The sequence below is a fragment of the Dermochelys coriacea genome, chromosome 26, assembly GCF_009764565.3.
Source record: "Dermochelys coriacea isolate rDerCor1 chromosome 26, rDerCor1.pri.v4, whole genome shotgun sequence".
NCBI lineage: Eukaryota > Metazoa > Chordata > Testudines > Dermochelyidae > Dermochelys > Dermochelys coriacea.
In genome coordinates this window covers 13,224,684-13,244,558 of record NC_050093.1, presented here as the reverse complement: position 1 = coordinate 13,244,558, position 19,875 = coordinate 13,224,684, and the positions used below count along the sequence as shown (strand labels likewise).

At 49.5% G+C, this 19,875-nt stretch overlaps 1 protein-coding gene across 7 annotated transcripts in view; it reads left to right on the top strand.

The window, feature by feature from the left end:
- The first annotated feature begins 1,390 nt into the window (after nt 1-1,390).
- Nucleotides 1,391-19,875, top strand: part of LOC119848815 (STAM binding protein) — a 48,359-nt gene continuing 29,874 nt past the window's right edge. For 2 of the 7 annotated variants that reach the window (XR_005290352.2, XR_005290349.2), the window contains exons 1-9: nt 1,421-1,549; nt 2,756-2,823; nt 3,634-3,849; nt 11,765-11,840; nt 13,255-13,350; nt 14,156-14,531; nt 15,979-16,103; nt 17,670-17,807; nt 19,526-19,638. Coding sequence is in view for 5 of the 7 variants with exons in the window: in XM_038385057.2 (XP_038240985.1) it covers nt 3,647-3,849; nt 11,765-11,840; nt 13,255-13,350; nt 14,156-14,531; nt 15,979-16,103; nt 17,670-17,807; nt 19,526-19,638 (1,127 nt within the window). In the remaining 2 variants the exon portion in view is untranslated. Of the gene's footprint in view, nt 1,550-1,655; nt 2,068-2,755; nt 2,824-3,633; nt 3,850-11,764; nt 11,841-13,254; nt 13,351-14,155; nt 14,532-15,978; nt 16,104-17,669; nt 17,808-19,525; nt 19,639-19,875 lie in introns of those variants that run through there. The other 5 variants (XM_043503206.1, XM_038385057.2, XM_038385058.2 and 2 more) reach the window with 5 other exon arrangements.

The window sequence follows — 19,875 nt, the reverse complement described above, 5'->3', positions numbered from 1 at the left end:
CATTGTCATTTATGTCCATGAGACTTGCATTAACTGTTCCTGCTCTATGGAGAAACAGAGGAGACTGATTTGCAGGGCTTTCAGCCTGGCACCTCTTTTTACCAGCACTACATTCACAAGGATGTTCAAAGCAAGTTGCTCATGCCCATTTAGTGAGGCTAACATAATGGTCCTAGTTCTGTGAGAACATGGGAAGGATGATGTCGCTTAAGCTTTGTCTTCACTGTTCAAAAAGGGAATTTCTTTGCAGCAAGATAAATGCAGGGCAGTTCTTAATGTAACATCCTAAGTGGAGACAAGGCACTTGTGTTTTCTTTGAGATAGTTTTGTTTAGGAGGTCAGTACCTTTCCTAGCTGGTGTGGTTTCTATTCCTGGCTCTTTCTGATTTGCTGTTTGACTTTATACTTAACTTGCCTGTGCTTCATTTTCCTCATCTGTAAAATTGGGTTATTTCCCCCACACACATCTTTGTAAAATTATTTTAAGATCATTGGATAGAAGGAGTTAAAAGGCTCAGGACTCATGATTTTTGTGCAGGCTGTTGGCATTTGGAGTTTACTGTGCAGGACAAATGGGACTGTTATGAGAGTGTGGTACATTAAATTTTTTTTTTTGCAAGGAAAACACTTGACTCGTGAGCTTAAAGCCAGGGTGACATATGGTGCCCACCTTTTCAAGGAAAGAATGGGGGGAGGGGGTAAGAATACAGGCTGCAAATTATTTTTATTTGGCCCCTCATCCCCCAGTACTTATGGTACAACTCAAGCATGTGTTTGCATGTCTCTAGGGTGTGATCTCTTGTTGAACTAGGGAATGGCTGTCATCCAGCCCGGGGAGCCTGGCTTGGGCACACAGTTTAGGCCTTGCCCTTGTACAGGGCCCTGCGGGGCGGAAATCGAACCCCAGGTCTTTGGCACCAAGGGCACCAGCCCCTGCAGCTGCCTGAGCCCGAGGGGGAGCTGTAGGGCTGGGAGATTGTTGCAGGTAGTGGGGGCAGCTATGGGCGGGTGCCATGGGCGCAAGGAGGGCAGCCCCTGTCAAGGCAGGGCTAAGCCCCTAATACACCCCCACCTGATTCCCGTTAGAGGCCGCGGCCCCTTTAAGAGGCTACTCCCCTCCCCCCACCAGGTCTCAAAACAGGCATGATTTCACTTCCTGTCCCCATGCCTCCACCAAGATGGCCGCCTCCCAGGACTTCCGGCGCCTGCCGCCCGCCCCGTTGTTCCCGGACCGGCCAATAAAGTTTGTCGAGAGGAAGAAAGGGTAGCGACCCCAAACCGGATATCGGCGGTTCACTGAGAAGACCCGGATGTGGAGACGCCGTCTGGTTGGCTGTTGAGAGCGAGGCTGGCCCGCCCTCCCGAGGCCGGGATAGAGCTTCTTCAGAAGGGGCGTGGCCCGTAGCCCAGACCGAGGCTGAGGGAAGCCCAGCCCCCCGGAAGTGGGGCTAGCTCTGGGCTGCGTGCGCCGCCTCCGTTGGGCCGAGAGGACCCCGCGGCCGCCCCCGCCCGCCTGAGGCCGCGGCCCCCGCGGAGCGTCGAGCTGCCGGTCAGGCCCTGTCCGCGGCGGGGGGGGCCGGCCCTGGGGGAGGGGCGCTGAGCAGAGCCCGGCCCCGCCCCGCCCCGTCTCTGGGAGGCGTGAGACCCCCCCCCACCCCCCCCGCCCTGTTCCCACTGCCCGGGGGATGGGCCCGGCCCGCTTGCGGCGGGCGGGGCCTTCGCCGAGCCCCTGCCCCCCCTCATCGTGCGGACTTGCCGGGGCCCACCCTGGGGCGAGTCTGAGAGCGGCTGGGACCCCGAAGAGCCCCCCCCCCACCAAGACAAAGCGGGGGTCGCCTGGGTGAGCCCTCGCCCCCCCCCACCCCCGTTCCCACTGCCCAGGGCGGCTGCCTCACGAAAGGGGTGATCCTGGGAAACCCTGGGCGGCTGGCGACTCTGCCCCCAAAGCCTGGGCCCTTGTCCCGAAGCCTGCCCCTCCCCGGGGCCTTCGGCCTGTGGCGAGCGAGCTGTGTCTTCTCAGGCTGCCTAACCCCCCGCCCCCGGTCTCTCTTCGTGGTCTGCGTACTGGCAAGTATAGAGACCCTTGCTGCGGTAAAGGCGTGGGGGAGTCAACTGAAACGCCCTTTATAGCAACGGGGGATGAAAGCCCTGAATTATCAGGGGGTTGCGAGGTGCAGATTGGAATTTGACCGCCACGGCAGATATGTGGGAGAAACGATTTCGCTCCACGCCTGGTTCTGCAGGCGCTGGACAGAGGTCAGCTCTGCTCCTGAAGAGTGGCTTCCCTGGTTCTTGGGTGATGGCGCGCAGCACTCTTCAGCCTTAGGTCATGAAAGTGGATTCCACTCTCTTATGTTTATAAGATGGACCGAGTATAAGATGTTTAAGGGCTAAATCCTACCGCCCTTATTTAGGAAAAATTTCCATTGAGTTCCCTAGGTGTTTTGGCAGAGTGAGGACGAAGAACTGCAGGATTTGAGGCCTTCGAAAGGGGCTCTTGCATGAAAGTAAAGCTGGAAATGACACTTCTTTTGCCTGTAGCCCTTCACATCCCCGGGTCCCTGTTGTCTCTGATCAAGACCTTTCCCCTTGTTTAGTGGGAGGATGCAAGAAATCATAATGCAGTGATGGTGGCAGTCAGGTTGCTGAGGGATTTACAGGATGTTACAGATCCAGCACTATGATTTCACTGAAGGTTTAACCCATAAACTGTCTAGTTCACAGTGGGTGATACTTGGAAACTGTCTGTTTTTAGGCGTTCAGGTGGCTAGTACCTGTCGGGGAGCAGAGAGGGCAGTCTCCATCAACTGGGCGGTGACACAGGTAAGGATTCTTGCATGAAAGTGTTCCATTCAGCGGTGCTTCCTGAACCCTTTACAGTGCTTTCTGCCTCAGGCTCCTGAAATTATCATTGGGAACCAGAAAGGAGGAAGATGGTCATTCAGGAACATGTTTGAAGGGGCCCTGATGGAAGGAGAGGGTGGGATCTGGCATTGCTAGAATGAAGAGGGTGTTTGCAGGAGCCAGGTGGGATCAAGAGCAGGGTGGGTTGGATGGGGTACTGTGCTTTCTGGTTGTTAGAGGGAGATTCTGCAGATTCTTGCCATGTATTTAGGTATCATGTATTCTGTGGCAGCGATTGCCATGGAATCAGAACACCGAATGAGAATGTATCACTTACCTGTAGGAGACACTCCATAACCTAGTTTCTTATAGTGACTGGGGGTTGGTGACTGATTCTTCCTCAAGTGTCTTGAGACATGATTGTTTAAGGGGAAATGCTTGTTTAAAGAGGTGTCTTGCAAAACACCCTGACAGTGGTGGGATTCAGGCTCAGTCTGATCTCTCCTAAAAACTTGAATCTGGGTAATTGGGGCTCAGGTAATCCCAAATGAATTTCTGCCCCCAAATCAAAAATGCATGTATCTGAAAAGTGAAGCTCTGAAGAGAACTTGGCTGCTCCTAGGGTTCCTCCCTCAGGACTGCTCAGCCCACACACTATATCCCCTTTCCTAGGAAAGCCACTCTCACCTCCCTTATGTCCCGATGGGGATATGTCCCTGATAAATTTGGATATAGAGAATATACCAAAATAATATCTATTTCCATGCATTGTGTTCATTCTCTCTCTAGCCTGTTGGCCCTCATGCCTGACCACACAGATGTCAGCCTCCTTCCAGAGGAGAGAGTCAGGAGGCTAATCCAGATGGGGAGCTCCGTGGAGGTGAATGAGGACGTCCCGCCACGGCGGTATTACCGCTCTGGGCTCGAAATCATCCGCATGGCGACGATTTATTCTGAAGAAGGCAACATTGAGCACGCCTTCATACTGTACAACAAGTATATCACGTAAGGGCTCTTTTGCCTTGCATGGGGATAACTTACCTTAAGCTCTTTGGGGCTGTTGTCTTATCTTGGATGTTATGCACCATACATTACAATCCAGGAGAGACTAGGAGTCAGGAGAGCTGGGGTCTGTTCCAGGCTCTGCTGCTTGCTCCCTGTGTGACCTGGGGCAAGTCATGTCCCTGCTCTGTGCCTCAGTTTCCCCATCTGTAAAATGGGGATGACGACCCTTACCCGCCTCTTCAGAATGAATGAAAAGCACTACATAGGTGCCAAGTATTGCTACCATTGAATGGCTAGTCCCAGGGATCGGTGGTCAGCTTTAAAGTCCGACATCTCCCAGATCATCCAAGCTAGAAACATTCTCTCTACCACTGGGAAGCTTGAGTTAACCCTTAAAGAACTGAACAAGTATATGGTCGCTTTATCTCTTTCTCTTTGCCACTCCCAGTTACTTCCTCCTCCTCACTCAATGCCAAGCTCCTATCTCTGACAGTACCCCTTTACCCTAGAGCATTTCTCTCCTTCTGCCCTGTCCAGCTTAATGCTCTTCTCATTCTCATCCTCCTTGGGTATGCATTCTCATCTGACCTGGTATTTACTGGCCAATGAGTAGAAACCAGCAACAGATTTTGTGGTCTGGGCTTTGGGACAGGGTTGGATGCTGGGGCTTCCTTTGTTGGACTGCAGGTGAATAGTACTCAAGATCTTAACTTACCTCTTCTCTATGACTGCTGGCATAGCTCTCCCTGGTGCACCAGCACAATCTTAGCTGTGGTGGGGGCCAGGGTTTATTGCTGTCCCAGGCAAACTGGGAAATGCCCTCTCCTCATCACTGAATTACTAAATGTTCTTCTGCTGAGGCCCCTGGTCAGCTGGTACTGTCAGCCTTTGCTCCTCCTGCTGCCAGGTGACTGCAGCATTTTCTAAGGGTCTGGGAGCAGGAGCCTTTCCCAATCTGTTGTGAAACAGTCCACACATGTTTCAGAGTAGCAGCCGTGTTAGTCTGTATTCGCAAAAAAGAAAAGGAGTACTTGTGGCACCTTAGAGACTAACAAATTTATTTGAGCGTAAGCTTTCGTGAGCTACAGCTCACTTAACCACACATGGCGTACAGTTGGTTTACCACTTCCTGGGGTTTGCTTTTGTTGGCAAAGAAATTAACAATCAGAAGGTTTGGCTCAAGCCAACCTCCCTCGCTTGCCTGCTGCTTCGGTTCCTCCATCAGGACTGCTCGGACCGCATGCAAGATCCCGACTCCCCTGTATTGAGGTGGGGATCGTGAGTCCTCTGCCTCAGTGAGCCCATTTCTCCCTTTCAGCACCTGCTAAGAAAGCAGAGCATGTCTGGCAAATGTCAGCCTGTTACAGGGTTAAAATGTAAAATGCTCCCTTTAAAGTCACAGGTTAGACTTGATTACGCCTCTGATCTATAAAGACTTATGGCTGCAGTGCAGCCATATGGCGTGAAGTACAACAGTGTCTCCTCAGGGTGGTCTTTGCAACCCTGTTTTTGAATCTGGTGCATTGTGCATTGTTCTCTGCTCTGGATTGTCAGGGAGAGACTCTTCCTTGTCCCCATGTTGAGATGTCACCAGCTCCTCTCTTGCGGCCATGCTGTACATAGGGGCAATGGTCATATCTCTATAGAGCGTCATGCCATGGCAGTTTCCAAATGTAACTATGCTGGGTGACCCAGCCCTGAAATGCACCCGCCCTTGGGGTGAAACCTGACAGCTGCTTAGCACCAAGCTGTGAATAATACCTTCTTGGAGTGCCTGGGATTTTTACCAGAGGTAAGAGGCTCACTTGAAAGGCCGTGCCCTCGCTAGTGCTGCACAGAGGACACTGGTTCAATATGGACGTGTGTTAAGTGCTTGTTCCTGAGAGGCCAGTAGCAACTCCCACCCATCTTCGTGGGTGCTCAGTACCGTCTGGGACCTAGCTGTGAATTGCCCTCACCTACTCCTGCAGAGCTGTGGCTTTTTCTTAGAGATCTCCCATCTAATTGCTAACCCAGCCAGGCCCTGCTTGGCTTTTGCATTCTATCAGGCTGGGATCTCAAGTTGTAAAAGGTTGAACTGTGTAGGCTGCATTAATGTTGGGATTCTCACAGGTGCCTAAGGGAGTTAGATGCCCAAATCCCAATGAACATCACACTCCCTTAGGCTCATTTGCAAACGCCAGCTTCAATTTATTTTACGCACTTTCCCTGAGTCTAATCAGGAACTTAAAAAAAAATAAATAAAAAAGAGGGCCCACTTCCCAAAGTATGATGGTTACCCACAATGCCATTCAGTGTCCGGCTGGCACTTGCTTTTCCATGGCATCCGTACAGTTTTCCTCACCTGACCTTGTTAAATTCAATACATTTTTCTCTGATTAGCTTGGACTCCAGCCTCTTTTCACCCCTGCCACTTCCTGGGCTTTTATGGACATTGCTCTGGGCTCTGTGGGAGGCTGGTAAGTGTAAAACCAAATGGAATCTTTCCAGCTCCGTTCCTCGCACGCTGCTGCGTAAACCTCCTTTAGCTAAACAAATGTTCTAATCGCTTCTCCATGATAATGGTAACAGATGGTGGTGAGCTCCCTCTCCAGGAGCCTCGACATACACGTGGCATGTACATTTCCCTGAAAGCTATGTGGTCTGGGCAGGGAGACCTGGGTCTTGCACTGTGCTGTCCCTAATGCTGGTGAATTGAAATTAGCCTTTCATTCTACCTAGATCTGATTTACTGGGCAGGATATTTTATTTAGTTCCTCTGGTTTCTCTGGGCCAGAATTGCTGTCCCCTACTTCAGCACTAATCTGAAATGGCTCTATTGACTTCAGTGGAGTTACTCTGGACTTGTCGCTGTAAAGGAGGCCAGAATCTAGCCCTCTGCGTTTGCTTCTCTGTCATCTAATCCAGCAGACAAAAGCAGAATGAGATCTGGGTTGGAGGCTGAAGCTAGTTGCATTCAGACTAGCAATAAGGTGCGCGTTTGTAACAGTGAGAGTAATTAACCATTGGAACAATGTACCGAGTTGTGGTGGATTCGCCATCGCTCGAAGGTTTAGAGCAAAACTGTGAAAAGATCTGCTCTAGCCCAAGCAGGCACTGTGGGCTTGATGCAACAATCACGAGGTATAACACACAGAGTAAAGGATTATAATCGTCCTTCTGGCCTTGTACCCTATGAATCTTCCCTGCTTGCATCTCTCCAGCTATAGGGCCAGACTTCCCTGTTCCATCAGTGTAACTTCAAAGTCACGTAAGTGGCTTTACCCTGAATTTGCTTGGTTAGGAGAGCAGAGTTTGTCCCGTAACAATCGGAGGGTGGGTGGGTGTGGCTATGGGCCAGGTACTGCACAGCACAGTGGCCAGGTACTGCACAGCAGTGTATTATGCATCGGCTGGATTTGATTTCTCTAATTACGCAAGTACATCTCTGGCCCCAAACTGCCCTCAGCTTCCCTCGTGACTCTTCCTGTAGCTGGGGGCGTGTTTGTGGGAAAGCAGCGGGGACTGACCTACTGGGTCCCAGCAAGTCGCTGGCTGCCTTTGGCAACTGGCACAAGCTAGAGCGGAGTTTTTCTACCTTGTTAGGGGACTGCCCCAGCACAGAGTAGTCTCGGCATCAGGCACATAAAGCCACTTCCCCTCTCCACTCCTGTCTTGTGCCCTCTTTGCCTATAGCCAGGGATCAGGGCTATAAGCAGCCTGACCATGAAATATCCAATGTTTTTAGGGCTACTTTGTTCCCTTAGTGGGCATGTCACACTGCCACGGGGGTGGAGTGCACAAACTTGCTTTCCCCAAGGCATTGGGCTGTATAGAGATCTCCTGCAGCACTGGGTCTGTGACATCCTTCAACAGATCTGCAGCATTCAGCCTTCCCCCCCCGCCCGTGTGGTTTTGCATGGTGGGGAGGAGTCCCTCCTCACACTGAGCTTAAATAGAATTGGGGTGGGGGAAGGAGGGCTTGTGATTGGCTCTGCACAGAGGTGGGCTTCAGCTGTAGGAGCCTTAACTCTTGACTGTCCTAACTTCGATTTTTAACCCTGTGTAACTCATGCTAACACAAAAAAGAAAAGGAGTACTTGTGGCACCTTAGAGACTAACAAATTTATTTGAGCATAAGCTTTCATGAGCTACAGCTCACTGACACAGTGGGGCTTATTTGTCCGCCCCCAGTGACAGGCTGCTGCTGACTCTATGCTAATAGGCCTGGTTTTGTAGCTTAAGCAGTGGTGGCTCATGCTTTTACTTCCAGAGCTCATCGGTTCAATCCCCGTAGAAGCCTCAACTTGGAATGACCTGTCTGGGGATTTGAAATGCTGTGGGCCCCCGGATGTATCTGTTAGCTTGGAGGCCGTAGCTGATTCGTAACCTTTTATATGTGCTCCAGCCCCTAGAGGGTGACAACCCATGCTAACAAGTGCAGCCCTGTATCAGACATGGACACACAGAGTCTTGCAGTTAGAATCCACAAGTTAGGTGGAACATTAAGGCCCTGATCCTACAATGGGATCCATGCATTAGCTTCAGTGGAGCTTTGCCTGGACATAGATCTGTTCAGTTAGATTCAGATAAGGGCATGTTCCCACCTTGTCACTGCATCTGGTGCTCCCAGCCCAGCTGGCTGGTGAGGCATGGGGCTGACTGGGCCCCTGATCTCAAGCAGAGTTCTCTCTTCCTTGGTCCATTCAGTTCTTGGCCTCTCTGCTGAGCCTGCCAATGCAAGAAGCCAACTGGGGGGTGACTTAACATAGAATATCAGGGTTGGAAGGGACCTCAGGAGGTCATCTAGTCCAACCCTCTGCTCAAAACAGGATCAATCCCCAGCTAAATTATCCCAGCCAGGGCTTTGTCAAGCCTGACCTTAAAAACCTCAAAGGAAGGATATTCCAACCACCTCCCTAGATAACCCATTCCAGTGCTTCACCACCCTCCTAGTGAAAAAGTTTTTCCTAATATCCAACCTAAACCTCCCCCATTGCAACTTGAGACCATTACTCCTTGTTCTGTCATCTGCTACCACTGAGAACAGTCTAGATCCATCTTCTTTGGAACGCCCTTTCAGGTAGTTGAAAGCAGCTATCAAATCCCACCTCATTCTTCTCTTCTGCAGACTAAACAATCCCAGTTCCCTCAGCTTCTCCTCGTAAGTCATGTGTTCCAGTCCCCTAATCATTTTTGTTGCCCTCCACTGGATGCTTTCCAATTTTTCCGCATCTTTCTTGTAGTGTGGGTCCCAAAACTGGACACAGCACTCCAGATGAGGCCTCACCGATGTCGAATAGAGGGGAATGATCACGTTCCTCGATCTGTCAGTGCCCCTACTTATCCAGCCCAAAATGCCGTTATCCTTCTTGGCAACAAGGGCACACTGTTGACTCACATCCAGCTACTCGTCCACTGTAACCCCTAGGTCCTTTTCTGCAGAAGTGCTGCCTAGCCATTCAGTCCCTAGTCGGTAGCGGTGCATGGGATTCTTCTGTCCTTATGTTCTAGTGGCACCTGCCGGCTGGCTGATGGACTGAGCTCACCAGCTCCACACAAGTCAGTGAAAAGCCATGAGATCATCAAGGATTTTGAGTCCCGGTTGGCCTGGCTTGGATTCTCGCTGGCGAGTGAGAGGGAGGGAAACCCTCTGTGTCCCATTGCTCTGCTTCTGGAATTATTGCTCCTGATTTGTGCGTCGGAAAGGTCGCCCGGGAGCAAAGTAGTGGCTTAACCGCTTTTGGGCCAAGGCGGTTGTTGTTATCACTCTTCCTTGGGCTTCTGCTTAGTCCTTTCTGTCCCTCTTCCCTCCACGGGGTATCTGCCAGTCACCATTGCTGCTCCTAGTGGGTTAAGCTGGGAGTGTGGCTGAAAGTCCAGTTCAGACACTGGAGCGGATGCCACATTCTGAGATTGTTACACAGCGAAAAGTGCCATGTAGCAGATGCATAATAGTTGGCATTTATAGCTGCTTAGCCTGAAGTTTAGGCATGTGAGTAAGTACCTTGCTGGAGCAGGACTGTCATGAATAGTCCTCTGGATCCTTTGACTATTTTTGGCTCCAGTTTTAACTTCTGTATAGCACTTCTCTATGGGCCATGTAAGCATTAATATGCCCCGGGAGTAGGTCTCTTATCCCACTGGGATAAGCAAGACGGACCTCTCATGGGCCAGTAACTGGTTAAAAGATAGGAAACAAAGAGTGGGAATAAATGATCAGGTTCCACAATGAAGAGAGGTAAATAGTGGGGTCCCCCAAGGCCTTAGGGGACTGGGACCTGTGCTGTTCAATGTATTCATAAATGACCCGGGAAAGGGGGTGAGGTGGCAAGTTTTCAAATGATGCAAAATTACTCAACATAGTTTCAGGCCAAAGCTGACTGCGAGGAGTTACAAAGGGATCGCACAAACATGGGAGACTGGGTAACAAAATGACAGATTAAATTCAATATTGATAAATGCAAAGTCATGCACACTGGAAAATATAATTCCAACTACACATACGCAATGATTGGCCATTATGACTCAAGAGCGAGCTCTTGGCGTCATCATGGATAGTTCTCTGAAAACCTCTGCCCCATGTGCAGTGGCAGTCAAAAATGTGAACAGTGTTAGGAACCGTTAGGAAAAGGAGAGAAGATAAGACAGAAAATATTGAATGCTGCTATGTAAATCCATGGTGCGCCCACCCCTGGAATTCTCCATCCAGTTCTGATTGCCCCATCTCAAAAAGCAAAAAAAATGGAAAAGGTACAGAAAAGAGCAACAGAAATGATATGGGGGATGGAAAAGCTTCCACATGAGGAGAAATTAAAATGACTGGGATTGTTCATTTTGGAAAAGAGATGACTGGAGGGGGCGGGTATGATAGAGGTCTATAAAATCATGACTGGTGTGGAGAAAGTAAATAAGGAGGTTTTATTTACTCCTTCATATAACACAAGAACAAGGGGTCACTGAATGAAATCAATAGGCAGCAGGTTTAAAACTAGTACTTCACACAACATGCAGTCAACCTGTGGAACTCATTGCTTGTGGATGTCGTGAAGGCCAAAAGTATAACTGGGTTCAAAAAAAGAACTAGATAAGTTCATGGAGGATAGGTCCATCCATGGCTATTAGCCAAGATAGTCAGGGATGCAATCCCATGCTATGGGTGTCCCTAAGCCTCTGACTGCTAGAAGCTTGGACTGGATGACGGGATGGATCAGTCAATAATTGTCCTCTTCTGTTCATTCCCTCTGTCTCTTCCTGGTTCTCAACTCAGACGCTCACTTTTATTTAAGTCATATGAATGGGGAAAATTAGCTGATTCCCCAGTTACTGCGCAAATGGTTTCATTTCCCTTTTGCAGGCCCTGAATTACCGAGATTCTGAAGTACGTGAGTAACCTCACTGACTTCAATGGCACAACTGTCATGCTTCAACTGTTCTTAAGTATCACCCTGAATTGGGGCCATTATGAATAGTCTGCCGTATTCTGGATCTGTTTAATTTTACTCCAGTTCAAATTTGTTTTAATGGAAGTTGTTGTTATTCATTATCATCATTTAATGGAAATCGTTATTGTGGAGTGACTAGTAGTGTTTGTACATCACCAGGAATAGTGGGGTCTTGGTCCATGACTGCAACTCCTGGACGCTTCGATATTACAAATAATTAAGTGTTTCAGGTGCTGTACAAACACGGAACAAAGACCATCTCTATCCCAAAGAGCCTGGGAGGAGGTTAATCTTTGGAAGTTGCTATTGATGAGGAACGCCCAAGTACAGCATAATAGTGGACATAAGTGTTGGGCGCCACAAGTGGGAACGCAGAGAACATCTGTACTGCGGTGCAAGAAACTCAGCTTAGAACGACTATTGTCTTCTATCTCTTCCTGCGTCTTGCAGCCGCCGTTTGGAAACGCAATCTTTCTGCTCTGCGTTTGCAGGCTTTTTATAGAGAAGCTGCCGAAGCATCGCGATTACAAAACCGCCGTCCTCCCTGAGAAGAAAGACACGGTGAAGGTAAGTTGTCACAGTTTGCAATGGTCTTAGCAAGAGTCTCTCTTTCTCTCTCAGTAATTTCTGTTAGAAAACATTAAGGTAATAGATGTTGGAGAGAAGGACCCTGCTGTGCTGGGTGGTCTGTCATCCTGCCATTGCTGGGTTGTTCTCTATTAGAGCTGGGCAGGAAAATGGGGATAGGGTTCCTGTGGAAAAAATTGTCCTTTTTTGGGGTCAAAAACTTGAATACAGGAAAGCCAAAAACTGGAATTCTGGTTTGGAAATGCTGCCGTGGTGTCTCCTGGTAATTCAGGTACCTCTTCCTCCTGTTCTCCTCTATTGGTCAGGCTTCCAGCCCTGTTCCCTATTGCAACGCTGTCTGTGATATTGTCCTATTTGCTACTAGCTCTCTGAAGTAATGGGGCTTTCACTCCTTCGTGTGGGAGATCATTCCCAGTTGGGCAGGTCTTGTTAGAAAGTGTCTTTCCCTAATATTCAGCCTAGGTCTTCCAGTGTTTTGGTCCTTGGATTGCCATCACCTCCTCAGTGTTCATTAGCCCCTACCCTTACGTCAGTACGTGAAATGCACCATTCATACAGGTGTGTCGGGCCAGCTTGCATGTTCACCTCCCTAACCTGCATGTGGGCATTGGGGGTGTTGGGGACACAGGCTTCAGAACAGCCAAGTTTGGCTTGCTGAGTCTTGAGCACTGGTGCACCAAAGGTTTGGCTCTGGGGTGGAGGGGAAGGGGCAACTGAGTCCTTTATCCCGAGATGCTCATTGCCTGCAACCCCTGTTGAATTCAGAGCACTTAGCACCTCTCAAAATAGGGCCCCAAATGACAAGTCTCCCTGATGGCCCGGGAGTAGGACATGGGACTTTCTGAGTGCTGGTCTCGCCTCAGGTTGTGGCGCATCTGGGTAGAGACCCTCTCAGTGTGGGCCTGTTTTTCCCCAAACCTCGTGCCGCTCTTCAGGGACGCAGATGTGCATGTCTAGATAAATGCGTGAGTGTGTAGCTGGCTCTCACAGCGTCCATTGGTGCCAGGCAGCCTGGAACACCATCTCCCCGCCCAGCAGCTGGGGCAGGGGTGGGAAATGAGGACCTTCCCCCTTGATACGTATGTATGTGATCAATGTGTCCCACTGGTGCCCTCTGAGGATGTACCAGCGGGATGCTACAGCACCATTTGTTTGTTTCTTTCTGGGTTGAGTGCTCCTTTCTCTGACTCCTGCTTCTCTACTGTAGTCGTCAGTACTACTACAGTACAGTACCCAGCCCCCTGCTGGTTTGTGGCTTAACCTCTCCTAATACCTGTCACTGCAGTAAGTAGGGGAGCTGAGTTTACTTTGTCTCGGTGCTGTGGGCTTGCTGACCCTAGATTCCCATCTGGTCTTGCTGTCCTCACATCGCACTTCTTCCCTCTCCCTCCAGAAACTCAAAGAAGTCGCGTTCCCCAGAGCCGAGGAGCTGAAGAAGGAGCTGCTAAAGCGATACACCAAAGAGTATGTGGAATACAGTGAGCGAAAGGTGAGTAATGGTGCAAGGTGGAACGTCAGCACCGCAAATAAAAGCTGCAGCTGCAAAGGAAACTGATATCTAGGGTCTTTGAGCCTGCAAACTGGGTAGCTGGATTCTGCAGTGGAGCATTGCAGCCTCAGATTTCACAGTGTTGGGAGCTAACTTCCTGAGCGTGTTCCTGCTGCCTTGTCATAGAGGGGTCGCCTGCTTCTTCCAAAATCCCCTTGGTGCTATCTCCTTGCCTGGCCCTTACGCAGGGAGGGAAGACTCCCAATCTGAATCCATAAGGCCAGTCACCTTCTCCTCCTGCAGGTTGTTCCTCAAACTTCCCCTCTGCTGCAATGGAGACAGAAAACTGCCAGCTGACGGCAGGTGGCAAGACACAACTGCTATTAAGAATTGCACACATCCTATTTTTGTTACCCTGTCTGCTCCACCCCGGCCTCCTTGTTTGTCTGATCCGCATGCTCAGACCTAAACCACTCAGTTCAGACGTGCTCCAGACAATGGGGGTCCGAACAAGCTTGGAGCAGTATGTGGGAGCCTGTTGGGGTCCATGGGCCAAAGCTGCAGTGGTCTTCCACTTGTTTAACATGTGATCTGGGTTCGTTGCCTGGTTTGCAGCCCCTTCCTGTGTGTGGATGTGTTTCGGCTGGTCATGTAGAAGGGATGCTATTCTGCAAAGGATTCCGGCTGGGGAAGGGATGGTTGAAGGGATCGACAATGCTTAGGCTTCTTCCCTGCTCAGTTAACCTGTTTGTACCACAAGACCCAGTGACACCCTGTCTGTTGTCCCTACGTGTTCCCATTGCAGAAGAAGGAGGAGGAGGAGTTTGCGCGTAATCTGGCTCTGCAGCAGCAGCTGGAGGAGGAGAGGCAAAGGGTAGCCCAGATGAAGCAGCAGCAGGCAGAGCAGGAGCAATTTAATGCCTTTGAGGAGCTGATCCGGCGCAAGGAGCTGGAGAAAGAGCGTCTGAGAATCCTGCAGGAATTTGGGAAGCCAGAGCTAGGTCCTGAGTCTCTGGGAGGACCCCTGATACCAGGAGTGGAAAAGCCCCCGACTGACTTAACCCCAAAGCTTCCTGCTTCTCCTGTTCCACCTGCAAGCCCAGTGGTAGGAACAGTGCTGCCAAAACTGCCTGTCGTGGACAGATCTCTGAAACCTGGAGCTTTGGGGAGCCCGGAAAACAGTTAGTACCTTTTGGAATTAACTCCTGTTAATGACACTGGTGTCTGAACCTAGGCTGGAAGCTAATAGAGATGCCACAAATGGTGTCAGTCTCAAGTGTCCTATGCGAAAATGCACATACGTAATGTATTAGAAACTTTTCATCTTTATCTCTATCCCTCCTTGTCACTGCAGGGAGAATGGCTCCCACCCTAACTGTATGGGTGGTGAGTGCTTGCACTGACCGAGAGTGTGTCTCTGGAGAATCCTTAAATAGCTCCTTCCCCTTGAACCTGCAAGTTGCTGAACGCTCTGGCCCTCTTCAGTAGGACTGTGGTGCTTAAAGCTAAGCACGTGCTCACGTGCCTTGCCAGATTGGGTCCCGTTTTCAGCTCCTTGCAGGATTCAGTCCTTAGTCAGATTCAGATCAAGGGCTGGATTCTCCTCTTACTTACACACTGGAGTGACTAATCAGAAATCAAAATTTGGAGTTAAGTCCGTGCTGATTTGCCGTTTGGTTGTCTCCCTCTGTCCTTTCCCTCCACATGTGCCCTAAAAATATCAATATCCATCTGAAAGCATTTCTGGTCTCTAAAGGGATGTTGTCAAGATGGGGTGGGGGAACATTAACAAGCCTGATTTTGACCGCTCACATGGGTGCAAACTGGGAGGAACTTCACTGAAGTCGATGGGGTCCCGCTAGTGTGAGATCACAGTTGGGCCCAGTATGCGGTTCTCTTCTGTGTTACTCAGCCTTTTGGTCACAGCAATGGAGCATGGTTTTTTTTAAATCAAACTTCCTTTCTCCACTGAATGCTCTTGGTATTTTACCAGGCTAGAGAGAGGGGAAATGGGCTGTCCATTTCACTTTCTGATTCGGGTCAGTTTTGCATCCTGGCTTTTTGGTCATATTACCAGAAGAGTAGGGTAACCAGGACCTTTTTTTCTGATTTTTTTTTTTTTTTTTTTTTCCCCATTTTAAAGAAATTCGAGACTTAGTTGGATGGCCTACTTGATTCTGGAGATATTGCAATTAGCCACACCACTTGCACAATTACTTGATTTACGCACATAATTTGGGAAGCATGGTCCAACGGGTAGAGCACTGGACTGGGAGTCCAAACTCCTGTGGATTCTATTCCTGGCTCCATCACTAAACTGTGTATCTTTAGGAAGGCCCCTTCCCTTCTCTGTGCCTCTGTTTCCCCAGCTCCATCTTTGTAAAGCCCTTTGAGATCTATGAATGAGAAGTGCTATATAAGAGTGATTTCATGTACTCGTTATTAATACGAAGAGCAGCTATTTGTGTACCTAGCTTGTTTATTTTCAAACCTCAGCCCTGAGTTGTTTGGTGAAATGATTTCCCTTGCCTCTTTAGATATTGACCTTTCCTGAAGCAATTGCAATAAATCTTGCACGTTGCAGCAAATCTTGCCTTGTATTCACAGCTATCCTTCCTGTTCCCACAGACGTAATGACAGAGGGCCTTCGCCATGTCGTCATCCCCAAGGTGCTCTGCCATAAGTTCCTCCAGATAGCTGATGCTAACACAGCCCGGGGTGTGGAGACATGTGGAATCCTCTGTGGGAGACTGGTAAGGTGACATTCTGGGTAAAGCCATGTCAATATCTTTGCCTTAGGTTCCCCTTTGGGCCCTTGATCGCCTAATAAAACCTTTGTTGCAATGTTCTGCATTGACTCTAAAGTCGGATCCTACATTGCCTTTAAATTGTCATTGCATGTGACCTTAAGTTGGCCCTGTTGACTCTTTAAAGTCCCGGACAGTGCAGGCCATGGCTTTGTGTTCATTCCACCTTCACAAACCTTGTCCTGATGGGTATTTGTGCTCTGATGTTCGCCTTCTGCAATCGCATCGTAGGCCCCGATCCTGCGATCTGATCCATGCAGAATGGGACTGCATGCGAACAGGTGTCCCTGAAATCGAGGGGGCTCCACAGAGGTCCATCTGCTTGAATCTGATTATAGGATTGGGCACCTTGTTTGGCTGGCGATCGGTTCTCTTCTTTGAAGTCCTGTAGGGTGTTTAAACTCTGTCCACCTTGATAGCCCTCCTTCCCCACGGCTAAACATCTACAGGCTTCTTTCCCCCAAAAGGTGCCCTAATTATAGCAGCTTCTCTCCAGTACTCGCAGCCTTTCCCACCCCCCTTCTTGTATTAAATTCTTCCCCTCAAAGTTCTGTGTAAGAGTGAAATATTTTATCATTATTAATAATTTGGCAGCTGGGGGTGGCTTTTTAAATTATTTATACTATGATAGCACCCTGGAGCCCCACACATGGCCCAGGACCCCATTGTGCTAGGTGCTGTACGAACACCGACCAAAACTATGCTCTCTTCCCCAAGGGGCTTACAATCGAAGTAGTGAAATGTGCAGTTTTCCACTGGGAACTCGAACCCATCCAATAAGTTACTGAGCTGCCGTCAGAGGGTAGTAACCTTCAGTAGTGACTCGTGGGTTAGTCAAATTGCTAACCTCATAATTGCAAGATTTCCTGGGGACCTAGGAGTGGCAGGGACCTCTTGGGTCATTGGGTCCAGCCCGTTGCCGACCCCATCTCATCATCCAGTTCATAACTTTGTCCAGCTTAATGTAAAAATGTTCTGTTGGTGTATGACACTAAACTTTTTTAAATAACGTACATCCCAAAGCTTTCTGGTTGTCTAGCATCCTATGGTAAAAGGACATGTAGGCCTCAGTTCTGGGCTCAGGACTGGGGCCTTGTGTAGTCAATGCAACGATATAAAGCTGCACTGAAACCTGCTAATGTTCTGATGCATTGCTCTGTTCACCGTAGACTGCCTTGCGGGATCAGACAATGTCTGGCTGGAAGGGATCTTGAGAGACTGTCTAGACCAGCCCCTTGCACTGAGGCAGGACCAAGTCAACCTAGACCATCCCTGGCAGCAATTTGTCCAGCCTGTTTTCCAAAAACTCCAATGATGGGGGTTCCACAGCCTCCCTTGCAAGCCTGTTCCAGTGCTTAACTACTCTTAGAGTTAGACAGTTTTTCCTGATATCTAACCTAAAACTTCCTTACTGCAGATTAAGCCCATTGCTTCTTGTCCTGCCTTCTGTGGATATGGAGAACAATTGATCACTATCCTCTTTGTAACCACCCTCTCCCTGCTATCTTCCAGCTGAGGAACGAGTTCACGATAACGCACGTCATTGTCCCCAAACAACATGGAGGCCCCGATTATTGCAACACGGAGAACGAGGAGGAACTCTTCCTGATTCAGGATCAGGACAGCCTCATCACTCTGGGATGGATCCATGTAAGTGCTTCCCTGAGCCCACAGGCCTGACCTTAAACTCCTAGCAAATATGCTGGAAAGCCGGTTTAAGGGGATAGGTAAAGTGTCCTGTCTGGGATTCTGATGCATCTGGTGATGGCTGCTGCTGATGGTGAGATGCTGGGCTAGGTAGTCTGATCCAGTCTGGCAAACCCTCCATGGGTTTGGCAACCCCAACCTCTTTGTTAGGTCATTATATTGCAACGATCGTTGTGTGCAGAGCTTCCCAAACTGGCTGTGCATAGAAACAAAATCTTGGGCAAGTTCCTTCCCTTCTCTGGGCCTTCCCCCCCCGCCCCTTGGGAACATCGATACCTCCCCCTTGAACATAAGGATCATGAGTGGAAGCTTTCCCCCTGCAAGCCTAAGCAGAAGGCTCTGTAACTTCTGTTTGGGCTTAAGTGCTATCTCCATCAGAGCACAGTGCTGGCTTTTGCTGTAGGAAAGCTGGCCTGTTTGGTATGGGGCTCTGGGAGATGAGGAAGTGTCTTGTGACCCTGTTCTCCCAGCCCCCTGCCCTGGGAGTGCTCAAGAGGAAAAGTGCATTGCTTACGCAACTTGAGAGCTACATAGACGTCTCGGGTATTTTGCCTCAACAATGGAGCCATTGTCCCAGATGCTAAACTCCCCCTCTGAAGCTCCAGTTCTGAGCCAGATGCCTCTGCTTAACCCCCATGGCGGTTCCCCGGGATGGTGCTTTCCTCAGCTCCTCTTCCAGACGTCCATCTGCTGCCCCGCCACATGGCGAGCCAGCTCCAGATTCCTGTACAACCTCCAGAGCTGGCCTTGTTCCCAGTCCAGACTCTGCCTTCATAGTGGTGCCAAACACCAAGCAAAACATTTCATGCTGAGGAACGCGGTTTCCAATGTGGGCACCTGTCTTGCAAACGCTGGCAACTGCAAGATACTGGCTGAGTTGTCCCCTAGGCACTAGCTTCCCCTCTCAAAGAGCCAAGGGACCTGCAGAAAGAGATTGTGCTTTTTCCCGTAGGGAAGGGTGAAGGGTTGTGGGAGATTTGTTCTCATATGAAGGGATCTAACTCCATTAAGTCCATCTGATGCCAAGTGATCTTCATTATTTTAGATGTTACAGTTAAGGAGGCCGGGATGAGACACGCAACCAAAGGTCCTGACAGACCCCAGGACCGTTTTCATAAGAGTTGGGGTGTTAAATCCAGGGTTCTGGGCAAATTCTAACTGACCGATTTGCTTTGTGCCACCCTAAAATCCCCTGCAGTCTTGACTGGATTCTAGAATCTTCTTACCTCCTGCCCTGTTTGGTGTGGCTATAGTGTGTTAAACAGCTAACATGTTCCACCCCCCAGAAGATGCTACATTTCGTTAGAGTGTGAAGGGATTCCTATGTGGAAGTGCATACAATATAGCTTATAACTGTACTTAGGTGTGCTTTGAGATGCAAGATTACAAAGGGCTTCTTCAGCAACCTACATCCTTTTCTGCGTCTTTCTCAGTCTAGTATCAAACAAAGGGTGGAATCTTAGTTTGAAATGGCCGTTGGGGGGCGGGGGGGGGGATTGGCCTGTCAAGTATGGTAAAGGTTTAGCATGCTACTGCTCTGTTAATCAAAAAACTATACTTTTTGTGACCACTTTGTGAGTCCTTGCTGCTGTTTCGAACGCCCTGATCTCTGAGCCAGGCTTCTTAACTGTTTCTTTTCCTTTTTACGTGTCCATGTTTAGACTCACCCTACGCAAACAGCTTTTCTCTCCAGTGTGGATCTGCACACGCACTGCTCCTATCAGATGATGCTGGCTGAGTCCATTGCCATTGTGTGCGCACCCAAATACCAGGAGTAAGTAGGGGAGTGTGTTTGCTTCCCAATCATGTCATTCCTGGGCAGATGGGATATTCAGAAATGTTGTTTGTTAGGTGTATTATGGTAGCGCCTAAAAGCCGCAGGCGTGGAGCAGGATCCCGTTGCGCTAGGTGCTGTACAAAGATGGTCCCCGCCTTACAGAGCTGACAGTCTTGTCAACTTAGGCCTTGTCTATACACCCAAGCTGTGCTGCTTTAGCTATCCTGGTGTAGT